Below are 15,317 nucleotides of genomic sequence, written 5' to 3'. Positions count from 1 at the left end.
GGCGATATCCAAAATTAATTTTGCGATGCTGTCCCGGCAAAATATCGCGATACACAATATTACTGGCGTTTTCCAGGTGGGGAGTGGGGCAGTGGGCGTATTATATTTTTTTCCCGGGGTTTGTTTTCATTTTTTGGGGGGTATTTTATTTCATTTCTTCTAAAGTAGCTATTAATAATAACAACAACTATTATTAATAGCCTAATAATTTGATCTTACTATTCAAGCATTGGAGGAAACAATGGTAATTTGGGGTAATTTGTTCATTCCTGCTATTTCCATGAAAACAGGCTGATTGTGGAAAAGGGAACCCACATTTTACTATCCTACCACTAGTAGATAATAGGTTTATAAGTTTAAAAGTTGGCACAATTGTAATCAAAGCAAGACATGGTGTCACGGCCATATTCACGAAATATTGTGATATTTTATATTATCGAATATCAGCCCAAGCCTTATAACTAGGGATGCACTGATACCGATACTGGTATCGGTATGGGTGCCGATACCAGGCTAAAATGGAATATCGGTATCGGAGATTTTACCCAAGACTAAAATCTGATACTGAAAGCCATGAGTAACATGTAAGAAATAAAAGCAAACTGTCTTGATTTTATGCATTTGTGGCACATAGAAGCCTGTATTTCTCAAACAGTGGGAAAAACAAGGATTTTATCTCAATAATTTTGTCCATTGACCCCAAACTAAGGAAGTAAGCCTGCACTGTTCAGTAAAAGTAATGGATCGGATCGGTACTCAGTATCGGCTGATACTTAAACTTTCATACTCGTAATCGGTATCGGCATTGAAAAAGTGGCATCGGTGCATCCCTACTTGTAACCACATGCTAAAGGACAAACTTGCATCACAGACCATACAAGATGTCATTTGCTTCTCAGAGGACCCAGTATCCTAAACTCCTGAGGTCCTTATTACAGCCCACAGTGACGAATGTGGAGCCTGTCACCGCATTGATCGCAGGACGACCAATTCCCACATCCTCTGTAATTCAACCTCTCTCAGGCCAGCACTCCCCCTCTCTCTTGGTCTCATTCCCTTTTAATGTTTCTTCTCTCTTTCTTTCACCATCATTTTCTCTCTCTCCTCATTCACCTTCCATCTCTCTCCCCCTAACTTTGTCCTCTCTTTCTCCTCCCTTTGCCCCTGTGCTCCCTCCTTTCCCCTCTCTCTCATTACGCAGAGGAAGGAAAAAAAAAATGGAACAGAGGTCTAATGAAATCCGTCCACTGTGACCCGCTGAACATCCCTCCCTCTCCCCATCGCCATCTCTCTTTCCCCCAGTCACTGTCCCTCTCTCTTTCACTCCCTCCTGTCCTTCTCCCTCTGTCAAAAAAAAAAAGGAGCGGGGGTCAGTTAGGGTCCACGGTCACCCAGTGTTTCCCTTTAAACATCCTTCACTTGTACAAGGCTTTGATGCACAACACTTTGCTGCCTCATGTTTTACACAAAAACATCAAAGTTGCGGATCTTCCTTTGAATGTAGTACTGAAAGCGTAGTTTCTTCACTAAAACAAGCTGAACCAAGTTGAACAAGGGCTAAACTGTGCATAACATTCAGTACAGCTGTATTGGCAACTCAATCACAGCGCCATAGGCTTGTTGAAGTAAGATAAGAGAGATCATCTGTTAAAGACTATGCCCAGAAATAGTTAGGGCTGCACAATTATGGCTAAAATGATAATCCCAATTATTCTCCTAGACATTGTGATCATGATTATTACTCCTGACGATTTGAAGAACAAATTTATTTCAGCACACTTCTGGCATCATCTTGACTACAGCAGACATTCTAAGTGCAATAAACTGAAATGAAATGTTCCCGTTTGGGTGAGTTGTAGGATTATTAACTGCTGAAAATGGCAATTGTGATATACAGTATGATATTACACAATTAATTGTGCAGCCCAAGGAAGTTTTGTACAGTCCAAGTCACCATAACAGGCCTGCGGACATATCGCGCATCGCTGCTGTCTTGTAAAAACCTTGTAACTCCAATTTTGGTGACTGTTTTCATGTCAACTGAAGGATTACATGTTCCCCGTATGGGTTGAGAAAATTCTCTGTCCTCTTGGTCTCATAAAACCCTTTCAAAGCCCTTCTGGATTAACTCAAAAATGCATTGTCATCAAGCAAAAAACTAGGCTGTTTTTCTTAGTTCCTGAAAAGTTGACATTTTGGATACAAGGTTTTTAGCAGCAACGACATACTTGATAGGCATTAAGAGTCTGAATCTGGTTTTGTCCTTCGTCACATGCCATTCCTCTCTCCCATCTTCCTGGTCTCTCTCTACATATATAGTCTAATAAAGCAAATATACTACAAATCTTAAGAGCCAAGCTATCATTCTGCTCAGCGGTAATGAAAACATATTTGCAGGTTCGCACAAGTGTGCTAGGACAGGAAAAGCTCAGGGCTTTTTTTAATAGGGCTGCGCAATTAATTGTGTAGAATCATATAATGCATTTTTATTAATTTCTAAAATGTATAATTGTCGAGTTTGGCAATATTGAAGCATTTAATTTCAAATTTCACAATCATTACACGCAGAGAGAAAGGCTACAGCACAACCTCTCTAATCCCGACCTCATGGGGGAGGAGGTTTGTGGAATTAGCGAAATGGATTGGATTATAGCCATTCAGTGAAATTATGTTCATAGTCAATCAGAACTTTAACTGGTTCAAGGGGTGGTATGATAGTGAAGGCTCCAGATGGATTTTGTCATGCAGTGGATGAACATTACTAGCCTGAGAGAAAGAAAGAGAGAGAGAGAGGGGGCGTGTGAACTCCAAACAGAAGTGAGGGAGGAGGATGTATTGCCAGTGGCTAAGGGCCTTTCCTTTCCCCCCCACATTTCCTCATTTTTCTGCAGTGCCACTGGAGACGGCTTGGGGACAGGGAATGAGGAAGTACCAAAGTTCAAATGATGTCTATTAGTACAAGCAGGCCAACCACGCTGAGCAACAGACTGCCCCGTCACTGCCTCCTCTTTTTTTTCTCCTCCTTTTCCCATGGTCTGTCTCTCTCCTCTCCTTTTAGGCAATTTTTTTCCATTTTGATCAATCTATTCCTTCTTTGAGTCAGCCTCTTTCCCGCTGTTTTTTCCCTTTCTTTCTCTCCTTCCTGCACTCTGTCTCTCTCTGTACTCTTGCGATATATGGTGACCAGGAAGACCAGCTTGTCACTATGGCATCCGAATGAGATCCAAATAACAAATAAACAAAACAGCCTGTTCTGTTTGCATCCTGTTGTCAACCAGAAAACCTAGTGGATACAGAGACTTTGCTTTACATGAGAACAGACAGTATAGGCCGTATAAGTCTGTAGGTTTACACACTTCCAATTCCTCATTTGCACATGATTTGAAATTGCTCCTGCGTATGCCTTGTGACCTAAGAGTTGAAAAAACATTTCCTAAATTCCCATATTGTACCGTTTCAAGTTCTTTTAGCAACATCTCCAGTAACTAAGCTGCACACTACCCAGCGTGTTTCTAACCATCACTACTTACAGTTTCTAGCCTGGGCCCCGTTTCCATAAACTGACACAGACAGAGAGAGATAACAAGTAGACAAAGTAGCTGGACGACAAACAGTCAAGTACAGAAATATGCCGACAGACAGAAAGATACAGAAACAGACCCAAAAGACAAAGAGAGAGGTGGCCAAAAAGGTAGACAGATAGATAGGTAGAGAAATATGCAGATAGGCTACATAGAGACTTTAAGATACAGAATCAGAAAAACAAGAAAGGAAAAGGAGGGGGGGCGTCCTGGTGGCTCAGTGGTCTAAGGCGCATACCATGTAACCGCGATGTCCCGGGTTTGAATCCAGCATGTCATCCCCTCTCTCTCTCTCCAATCTTTCCTGTCTTTCTTCACTATAGACTATCAAATAAAGGCAAAAATGCCCCAAAAATATATTTAAAAATAAAAAAAAGAAAGGCAAAGGACAGCCGTTGGTCAAATCGGGAGGTGAGTCAACAGGTACAAACACAACAACAGGTCAACAGGTACTCCAATGAACAGACAGAGCAAAAAGAAAAAGAGGGACACAAAGAGACAGATAAAGCGAGAAAGCCAGAAAAACAGACAATTAACAGACAGACAGGTAGACATACAACCAGGCAGAGAGTCAGACTGAGCAGTGTTAGCCATCCCAGGACATTTCCATTTAAAAAGGTGGTACAAAAAAAAGGCAGGCAGAGAGACAGACAGGCAGGACTTCGACTAAACAGACAAGACAGGTGGACAGACAGGTACTAAACCAGGCAGACAGCCAGACTGAGTAGTATGAGCCATCCGAGGGCTTTTCCACTCAGCCCTGTCAGTCAGCCGGTGAGGCGGGTCTCAGCAGGGACGCTGGGCAGCATTAGATTTGCCTGCAGGCTAAAAGCACAGTGGACACACACTCTGCAGCCTGCTAATCAGGTCACCTGTTGCACAACACCGCACGGGGACCAGCCACACACACACACACAGACACACAAGTACGTACACACTCAGAGACAGGCATTGCTGCACGCATGCGCTCCCTCTCTCTTTAATTCGTTCACACAAGCGCGCGCGCACACACACACACACAGCCCCTGCGGGATAATGAGTATGGACATCTCAGCTCTGCCTGCTTGCACTAATTGCCAGCGCCTATAGGCAGTCACTATACCATCTATTTATCAAACACAACTGAGAGAAAATGGCACACAGCAACATGGAACACAAAAATATTGCAGGATAGGGAAATTGGATAACGAACCACAAAAAATGAATCAGAAGAGAATAGGATAAAATGAGAATATAGCCTATAAGTATAGAACAGATAAAATGTTAAAGTATAAGTATAGCTCTCTCTCTCTGCCCATCTGCCGCCTGTTGTAGGCAACAGTCAGGCATCCTGACCTAACAACTCAACATTTGTAGCAGGAGCCTGGGGAGGAATGAGTGACCACCAGGTTGCAGAGAATCACTGACATCCTGGAAAGGTTAAAGGGAGATCATAGGAAGAGAGAGAGAGAGACAGAGACAGAGAGAGAGAAAGACAGACAGAGCAGTGGGGCATAAAGACGGGGGAAGAGAGAGGGAGTCAGGGAGGAAGAAACAGAATAAGCGAGAAAGGTGGAGAAAGGGAGGGATAGAGCGAGGGAGGTGTCAGTGAGAGACAGAAGTCGGCGAGAGAGGGGGTCAGGGGTCAGAGGTCAGAGAGACAGAATTTCACTAACTGTGCGTGTGATCATGCCCCAAGCTGCATTAACCCCGGGTTCAAACAACAACAAAAACGATTGTCCGCTCCACACACAAACACATTGCTTTATTGAGAGTGCGTCAGCCAGTGCATGCCATTGGATTTCTGTCATATTACTGGTGGTGGTGGCTGGCAACCAAACTGGTTTCTCAAAACTGATAAATCATCAAGACAAGATTGATCTGCAAATTCATTCCGCCACTGCTCAGTGGGTGTAACTGGTATTTCAAAGTAATGTTATGAAACAGGAGAAAAAAGTTCCCTACATTTTCTCTATGGTACAAAGTGCCTCTCATATGAGGCTGTAAAGGCTGATGGCATGTGGGTAACAATTTGAATGAAAGAAAGGCAATATTGCCTTCAATATTAGGATTTGGCAACAGAGATCAAATCCATGTGGATTAGCTGATATTATACCTTATAAGTTATTATACAACGGGTTATATTAACCATGCAATCTCATTGGTCAATGATGCATTCCAATGGTGCTGATAATTCCCAGAATGCATAAATTTGCTTTATAGGGTGCTACACCATCTTTTGCTCTTTAGTTAGCAATCTGTTTTCACCTTTTTTAAGATTCCTGTGTATAACCTATATCCAACTAAGAAGAAAACTTTTCAGATACATGCATTGGTAAAATGCTTTTAATAAAACCAATAATACTCTTTATTGTTATTGAAATAGTAATGATATAGACATGATTGCTTCTATGTTGCCTTAAATGATGTATCACAGCCTTTAGGTTATGAACCACCTGTCAAAAGGTTTTGGGTTTATATTTGGTTTGGTTGTATGTACCAAGCCATGGGCCTCATACATCATAATTTGTGTTAAAGACCCCATGAAATGTTGAAACAGGATGTTGAGGCGGGACATAACACAGAGAGGGATCATTCAAAAGTCTAAACCAAAGTAATATGAGTCAAGGAGAGAAAGGCAGTTTTATTTGATGGGAGGGGTGTGGAGGGGCGAGATTGTTCACAAATCTAATGGTTTTATTGGTTAGAAATTTACGCCTACTAGTGCAGCAAGAGGTCACCACGAAAGATACTGTGTTTTCCAGCTAGTAAAAGTAATGGGAGTTCATTTCATGGGGACGAAAAACCCACCATCTGGGAAACTTGTTATGTTGATGTTATGAGCCATCCCCTTTCAAAATAGTTGTGTTTATGAATAATCAACACAACACATCTATGCTTTTGGAATATTGACTGATGGCATTCAGGAAGAAAAAGAAATCCCCAAACAGATTACAGTGTTTTTGATGCAAAACCTTCAAATGTGCCCTGACAAATAAGGTTAGACGATTCCATTCATTTATATGGTAAGACCTGTGCTGTGAAGGATGAATAAGAACCAAGCCTAGAGTCTGTTGTGTATCCAGGTGACTCCGTCGTCTGGCTACAAAGCTTTGTTATGTTCTATTAGAGTCGCTGAGAGTTAGCAAGAGCCATTCTTCCTTTCTCAAAGACTCTCTCTCTTCCCTCCCTCGCTCTCTCAAATAGTCCCTGCTTTATCCCCCCTGTCTCTCTTATAAAAACACATTTATTTCTCTTCTATTATCATCCCTGGGACTCATCTGTCCCTCCATCCATCTTTTAATAAAATGCCCCACTCATTTCATCAGTCATAGAGCCGTCCATTCATACAGTCTTGCTTCACTCAGTGAAAAAAACACTGCCGGACTGACAGTAGACAGAGGCCAACTCCAAAAACACATGCACAATATGAGAAGGACCTAATATTGCATTGCACCCCCACAATCTGTGTGCTCCCGCTCATCTACACCCTCCCACTTCATGGCTCAAGTGACTTGAGCCTGCTCTTTTTAAGGAAAGAGCAGGTGATCCTGACATTTAGTACACTCAGTTTAGTCCTGCAGTTCTCCTTCAATTTTGTAGCAGCGGTCCCTGCTTTAGTCTTAGTGACTGTTCAATAAAACAGTTCTGATTTAGAAATATGTTAAAATGCTAATTTTCAACACAGGCTCAACACCAACACAGAGAGATTACTCAAAAAACTCTGGGCCCAACATCTCTTTACATGATGGAGGTACAACAGTTTGTACTCAAAACAATATCTCCTTTTGTTAAGCAGCTTAAGCCTGTGTAGTGATCCTGCTGTGGATTTAGACTGCAGGTGTTTTGCGAAAAGGTAGCAATATAACGTCATGTTGTTAAGAGTATACTGTACCAGCCATGGGAATACATTAAGTAACAGCTATCTAGTTCATTTACATTTTAGGCGTTTAGCAGACACACTCATCCAGAGCCATTTCCTGCAAGCGCAAATAAAAGGTTAAGGGCACACTGATGAATAACCATAACTGCAAGTAGCCTAATAAAACGCAGATAAAAGAGCATGTAAAGATTTTTTTTTTTAATAATTACTGTGATTACAGTCACTTGAATTGCAGGTACAAATCCTGCTCATGTTATATACAACAGGCACTTCACCGTAATTACCTCTAGCCTTTCTAACAAATGCGGTTTTAATCCTGGGTCCAGCAAACCGTCCTCTCCTTACAGAGACCTGTTCTAGACTGCAAAACTCAATACAGTATTTCACTATAGCCAAGTTTCTTAATCTATGGGTCAAAACCCAAAATGAGTCACTGGCCTACTTCTGATGGGTCGCCACATCACAAGAGCAGCGATATGTTTTCACCAGCCTGGGTCCCATGGTAAGAGAATTAATTTCTCTTGAGTCTTCTGCTGAAAAGGTATATAAACTTCTAAAGTAAAACAGGTAGTCATGCCTCACTTACTTATTCATGGCACTAAAATTCTCATACACATGATCACACATTTCTCTCATTTGCTTCCCTTTCAGTTGCACACAGAGATTAGAATTTGTCCTGTGTGCCATAAAATGCCTTTGATAGTGTGTTACAAACATTTATGACTCTGCTGCTGACAAGTCCAACTAGGCCACTTTGTAGATACATTGTGGTATTAGCGGTCCTAGTATTATAACGATAATATGTTACGTGCTGCAGTTTGTTCCACGCTGCAAAGGTCAAACAGCTTTGCATCTGCGTTGAAACCAATGCCACCGGGCCCGGCTGTGTGGCAATAATATGAACTTGAACCGGGAAATATTATAAATGAGGGCTCTATGACGACAATCCCTATCAAGGAGCACGTGAGCTGTTTCATTTGAAATTTAGCAGCACATGAAAGAAATCACCTGTGAAAGTAATTTAAAATATCCATCCCTATTTTGTAATCCCACGTTTTGCTGTTTTCTACACAACATAGCCTGTAACTAGTTTAGGAGCGTAACAGCAGTGTAGCATCCTGTGTATCTATAGGCTAAAGCATTGGTCAGGCCAACAGCACATGATGTCTTTCATTATACAGGCTTGTGCTGTTCCCATACAGTATCTATCTCCCCTGGGGGCAGTGTACACTGGCCTGGCTGGGTAATTTAATGTCATGGATGTCATGTGTGTGACCCACTGCTTCCAGGGAGAAGCTTCCCCTCGGAGCGCTTGCCTAAAATCAGCTAACTCTCCTCAACGCTAACTTGCATGAGGTGTGGAAAATGCTCCACAACTGATTGCTGATCAGAATGTACTAGTAAGAGTGGCTTCATGTCGTCACCAGGCTGGAATTTGAACGGGTGTGAAATCGAGTCATAACACATCTGTTTGCTTTGACGAGCACGCACACACACACACAGCACACAAACACACGCGCACACACGCACATTGCCCCTGCAGCTGAGGTCACAGCTGTTTGACAGCAGCCAAAACCCCACTTGTGTGAGCGTAGAAACAGAAACTGTAATCCTCTTCCTACTCTCCAAGCCAACTTGTCTGAATCTAAAAGGTTGGTCAATAGTGCTTTCAGCAGGAATCGGCATTTGCGTATGGGACATGATAAATATGATTAGGCTAATTAGTCAAAACAGAACTTAAGTTTAACAACAAAAAATACTAGGGGACATCATCCGTGCAGGAAATCCACAGTGGCTGGTAGATTCCAATTCCTGGTATTTTACCAGCCAACTAAATCTTTAGAATCAAACAGGACTTCTAAACAATACCTTGCTATCTGCCAAAGCGGCTGGTAGAGCAGAGAAATTTTGCAGTCCAGTCATAATTTACCTGCAAATTGCCTGTCGCTGCCTCAAAAAATGTTGCCCGTGCATCATTAGATTTCACAAGATAGGCCTAAGATAGATACAGAGCTCATCATGGTGGATCTCCTCATTGAGAAAACACAGAACCTCCATTCACGAGGTAACAGCCCCTGGCTCCACGGCACACTGATCTGATCTAGGTCACGCTGCTCTCAGCAGCTCGGAGCAGAGCCGCGCTGAGCTATGGAGTGGCTTACATCTTCTGCCTGCCTGACAAACAAAGGGGAGCGATGTGAAAGAGGCATGGCATCTCTGTTGCTAAAGGTAACATGTGTAGGACCTTCTCAGCTGGGGCTCTACAGCAGGAGCTCTACAGTACATCTGTTCCTAAATTTACAGTGCAGTCCGTAGGGCTTTAATCACTACATGGGTCATGTGATACGGATGTAAATACCCTCAAATTAAAGCTGACAGTCTGCACTTGAACCTCTTAGTCATTGTTTAATTTCAAATCCAATGTGCTCAAGTACAGAGCCAAAACAACAAAAAATGTGTCTCTGTCTATGTATATATATATATATATCACACACACACATACATATATATACATATATATATATATACATACATATATGCACATATATACACACACATTGAATTAAAATAAATAAAGTCATAGAAGTATGACGATGAAAATCATTTTTTAAAAATGCTCATCCCTACTTTGAATCTCAAGTTGTACATCTGCTCCTTTTTAAATTTTTCTGTTAGCATGGATTTAATTTTCAGGGCATATGCTGCCAAGATGGTAGCACTGTCATTAATGCATCACTGTAAAATCAGTGGTAAAGACACATTCTTTGCTGATGGTCATTTTAACATTTTGCTTGACTGTGACCTTTCCTACCTGGAGTACTGCATCTTCAACCACACAGTTCAGGGAAAAAGTAAGGTTAAACAGCAGCATACTTCACTACAATTACAACTACTACGACTGTTGTTTTAACAAACCTGACAAATATTCAGTGCATCTGCAGGTTTCAGCAAGCTAAACTTAAGACTTTTTCAGTACCAGTTAAAATGTAATTTAAGACTAATTTCAATTGAAAAAAGTGGAAAAGCAATCATAATGAAGGTCTGCCTGGCCTGCGTTGAAATCTCACTACAGAAGCTGCGCGGCAAAAGTTCAGTGTTTTTAAGATCTCTGAAATTATTTAAGAGTGAAAAGCTATGTTTAACTGTATCTGCAGCCTCTTAAGGCCTTGAATCTTAATAGTTCAATTTAAGACCCATTAAAGACTATTTTAGGGGCTACTGAAGTCAAACAGGCAGACATAAAATGTGGATGATGAAGGCCTAGATTGGAGTGGCAGATGAAGGCTGCCTTGCTGAACTGTCTGCTCGATGGGATTTTCTGAGCTCAAGTGCAATGTGTGTATGCAAATATGGCAGGTGTCACACACCTCACACTTTGAGAAATCTCACTGTCTCTTCTAGTTTATCAAGAAGAGATGAGAGATTCTGACTATATCAGTGACAAGGCTTCAGGCCTCGCCTTCACTCATTTTCTCTCTCCCTCTTCCTCACACACACACACACACTCTCGTTCACCCTTTCCCCTTGCACTTCCTCACTCTCTGCACACACACACACACACACACAAACACCATCACCACTGCAGTTGACCATCATAACACCTCAACATCAACTTACGCTCAAAGTCAGAATCATCATCTTCATCATCGTCTCCATTGGACTCTGTCTGCATCGGCTCCCCGTCAAACATCACTCCTTTCCCCGGCTTGCTGCCGGCGCCGGCCCCATCCTGACTTCTGGTGTCCCGCAAGCGGGTGAAATACTGTACCGCAAAATCCACCAGGTCTGACGGCCTTTGTCGCAGCACCTCCACAGTGTAGCCTTGCAGCAGTTCTGTCAACCCCACCGGTATCTCGATACTCATGGCTGTGTGTGACTCGGTGGCGGCGATTGCTATCTATCTACAGAGGGAGAGGAGATGATTCAGAATTTGTTTGGGTATTGAGTCATACTTGTGTTTGAGTATTGGGCTGTGATGTTGTTATGGATAGCCTAATTGTTGATTTGGCCAGCTGACTTTGACTTTCTCTGTGCCAGTACATTGTGTACATGTGTGTGGCCTGTTAAGTGTGTGTGGCTGATGACAGCTATGCAAGGCAGCTAGATTGCAAGCGGGCAGTTCAGGTAGCCAAAGCAATGGCCATCAAGTTTGACAAGTGAACGGTTACTAGGCTGTGGTTGATTAGAAAGGTACTGTTGCTGTGTGACATTGTCACTGAGCGGCCAATTTATCTAGCGCTGAGCCACGGAACACACAGTTCCCACAGCAACACCCGTCTGTGTGGAATGATATGGGCCTAACGCTAGCAATGGGAAGAAAGATAACCAACAACGTTAGCCGGGTTTCAGTAATGTTGCGGTTAGGTATCGTCAGAAACTGAGCTGTCAACTTGGGTGGTTGGCCGGCTATGTAACTAGCTAGCTAAGTGGCTACCGTTAACCCTTGAGAGCAGAATTAGCTAGTTCATGACACCTTGATGGTTTACTGCGCTATGCAATCCAGAGATAGATAGGTTAGACACTTGACCTAAGCTTACCTATCTAGCTATCAAGACATGACTCTAACAAATGTAGTGGACCTGCGATTCCAATGCAATGGTGGTTCACTTTTACCTCATTAGGCATTAGCTATCTTGCTAGCTAGTGTACCACCTTCAAGGAAACCTTTACCGTTAGCTTTAGTATGGCGGACTGTCAGTGGGAGCTAAGCCACAGATAAGTGGCTAGCTGGATAAACGTTGCTATGCACGCAAAGCAAGTAGTACAGGACCGGTAAGCCGTTTCGGTAAGCTAACTAGCAACTGTGTGTCACTTACGTGCGAATCTGTCTCCCCGGCTAAACTAGCCAGTCCCCTCCTTCTCGGTGTCTTCCCTGTTCTCTTTTATTTCGCCTCTTCTTTTTAGCCCGTCTCCTTGCCAGTGTAGCGACCGTATCCCTCCAAAGACACTTATCCGATGTAAACCCAACAATTTGACGTTAGCGTTATCTAGCTAACGTTTAGTAGTCAATTTTAGCTAGCCCCAGCCAGCTATACAGCGATGCTGGCTAAACTGAAAAAAGCACTCGACTTCTCCGCTGCAGCCTCTTACGACGTCCACGCACTGGGGAGGGTGGGACTTGTTATGGCAGTAGAGAGAGCTGGCTAGCTGGCTAGCTAACTAGCTGACTTGCTAACTACTTGTTAGCAACTGCCTGTTTTCTTTGCAACTGCCTAGCGACTCCACTCTCCACGATAAGACACACGTCAGTTGCAGCCAGCTGACAAATCACAAGCCCGGCGTTTATAGCCTTGCAACCCACCGAACCGAACCACCGACCTAAATCCGTTAACTCAAACCCGAATTACCAACGAAAAAGCTATTTCAGCAGTTTGACAACTTATGACGGGAGTTGGCTAAAAAAAAGATTGGTTAGAAACGCGTTTCCTGCCTCCCGGCGAGGGACTCTACAGATCCACACGCACAGATGAATCGCTGGCACGAGCAGGCGTGAGTGAGGTCTCTCCGGGGGCGTGGTTACTGAGTGTACGTTACGAATTTGACATTGATTGACAGGCTGCTCCGCCAAACAGAATTGACTCTTGGCACACCACAGCCAATTGGGTATAGTTATGGAAATATAGGCGGGATTAAAGGCGGAACCATATCAGTAGACTCAGCAAAGCACCACACCCACCCAAACTGCCTCGTCGAATTGGTAGAGATCTAGAAATGTGGACTTATCTTTACATCTAGAGCAAATTACAACCAGCCAGTCTGGAATTATAAAGGGCACTGCGCAGAGAACATATGTTTTTAAGATGATGGAGCTTTTATGTGTCAGAACAATGTGCTTTCTAAAATTTTGCATGATTTAAAACACTGGTATTTATGCTCCCAGTGCCAAGAGCTGCAATCCCTGGGATGTTTTAAATGAAAATACAACTGGGATCTGATATGATGAAAGTAAATAGTTGCACACTACTAAGGACAAGTAATACAAAAGGAAAACACACAACTTTGTTGAGCTTTAACCTCAGAAACTAGTCAGTTTAACACCTTTAGTGTGTTAGTGCGTTATTCCTTGAGTGTGACTGAATATGTTCATGATTTCAGAGGATGACACATCTTAATCTGTCTGTCCTTCCTTCCCTCCTTCCCCCCTTCCTCCCTTCCTTCCTTGAGGCATTGAGTTGCACAACACATTTCTATTTAAATGAATATTTATTTCATCATCTCATCTCACATCATCCTTCTTTCCTTTTACTTTCCTTCCTTCCTACCTGCCTTATTGCTTACTCATTTTCTTCCTCACACCCTGCCTCCCTCCTTCGCTCCCTCCCTCCCTTCCTTCCTTGCTGCCTTTCTTCCTCGATGGCAGACTCTCCAGACTCTGCACAGGCCTGTTCAGTCAAGACAGCACTCTCTCCCTTATCCCCTGAGCTTATGGGTCAAATCTTCACTTAACCCTCTACAGCTCACATCGGCTGACTGCGTGGCTTTCCCTCTTATCTGAACGCAGATCTAGAATCAGTTTTCCCTGCAGAAATGAGGCCATGAGAGAGGAGGCAGGTTAGTGATGCTGGATCTATACAGAAACCCATTCTGAGAGGTTTGCTGAACAACCAGCCCAGACCATGTAATATACTCCAGCCTCCCCTCTCTCCCCTTGCCCTCCCTCACCTCACTGTCACAGAGGTAAAGCCGTTGCCATGGCCACAGCGAGCCCGGATTTAATTCCTCGAAGCGGTTTCTGATTGGCTTAGGTCTCTGTTTCCAGCAAACACAGAATCAAAACAGGCCTTGAGGCTCCCTCTGCTGGGAGGAGAAATACTGGAAATGAAACATACATAGAGAAGAGAACGGTTTTTACATCCAGGTTTTTGCTCTTGCAACCAAATCCAAACCAAAGTGGTGATCAGAAATTTTGGGTATCAGAGATGGATCAAAATGGGGCATCCTGGTGGCTTAGTGGTCTAAGGTACCATGTAACCGCGATGTCCTGGGTTTGAATCCGGCTCAGGACCTTTGTCACATGACATCCCCCTCTCTCTTTCCCAATGTTTCCGGTCTCTCTACTTTCACCTATCAAAAATAAAGGTAAAAATGCCCAAATGATCTTAAAAAAAAAAAAAAAATGATCAAAATGTCAAAATGATGGAGTGATTCTCTCAAAATTTCCAGGATGTAAACAACTCAAAACAAACCATTTCTACCTATACACTACCAGTCAAAAGTCTGGACCCACCTGATTGAATGTACTATGTTTTTCATTCTCTTAAAGCCATTCTGATCTAAAGGCTTCTGCTTAAATGCTTGAAATTTGTTTCTTAGACAAATGTAAATAGTGAAGTTGATCCTATGTATGAATTTCTTTCCAAAGCCTTTGCCTTTCCATCAAGGCAAAGGGGGGCTACTTTAAAGAATCTAAAATATAAGATAGTTTTGATTTGTTTAACACCTTTTTGGTCACTGCATAATTCCATTTGTGTTATTTCATAGTTTTGATGTCTTTACTATTATTCTAAAATGTGGAAAATAGTAAAAATAAATAAAAATGTGGTGTGTCCAAACTTTTGACTGGTAGTGTACATAAGCTGAAGATGATAATCCAACAGATATTATTGTTTAAGTAATATTTGTGAAATGATCTTAAGAGGATATTTTCAATGTAATAAAAAATATACATGGAAACATCATAATCATCATCATTACAATCACTAGAACCACAACCATAGTCGTCATCGTCATCATCATCATCATCATCATCAACATTGGAGTCTATCGCACTGCTGAGATTGTCTGGCTTGTGAAACTGCATGTTCTCCCTCGCTGAGAACAAACCCACCGCTGTATGAACATGTGAATTGGCTGCAATACAACTCTTTTGCCTC

At 42.6% G+C, this 15,317-nt stretch overlaps 1 protein-coding gene across 2 annotated transcripts in view; it reads right to left on the bottom strand.

Moving 5' to 3' along the window:
* Positions 1-12,894, bottom strand: part of prkar2aa (protein kinase, cAMP-dependent, regulatory, type II, alpha A) — a 53,007-nt gene extending 40,113 nt beyond the window's left edge. Inside the window, exons 1-2 of one of the 2 annotated variants that reach the window (XM_071906816.2) lie at positions 12,261-12,894; positions 11,062-11,345 (exon numbers count right to left, since the gene is read on the bottom strand). In XM_071906816.2, the coding sequence (XP_071762917.1) occupies positions 11,062-11,308 (247 nt within the window). In that variant the 5' untranslated portion in view covers positions 11,309-11,345; positions 12,261-12,894. The remainder of the gene's footprint in view (positions 1-11,061; positions 11,346-12,260) is intronic. The other variant, XM_071906817.2, reaches the window with a different exon arrangement.
* Positions 12,895-15,317: the final 2,423 nt, after the last annotated feature.

This window comes from Centroberyx gerrardi, chromosome 14 (assembly GCF_048128805.1).
Source record: "Centroberyx gerrardi isolate f3 chromosome 14, fCenGer3.hap1.cur.20231027, whole genome shotgun sequence".
NCBI classification, from domain to species: domain Eukaryota; kingdom Metazoa; phylum Chordata; class Actinopteri; order Beryciformes; family Berycidae; genus Centroberyx; species Centroberyx gerrardi.
This window is presented reverse-complemented; position numbering and strand designations above follow the sequence as displayed.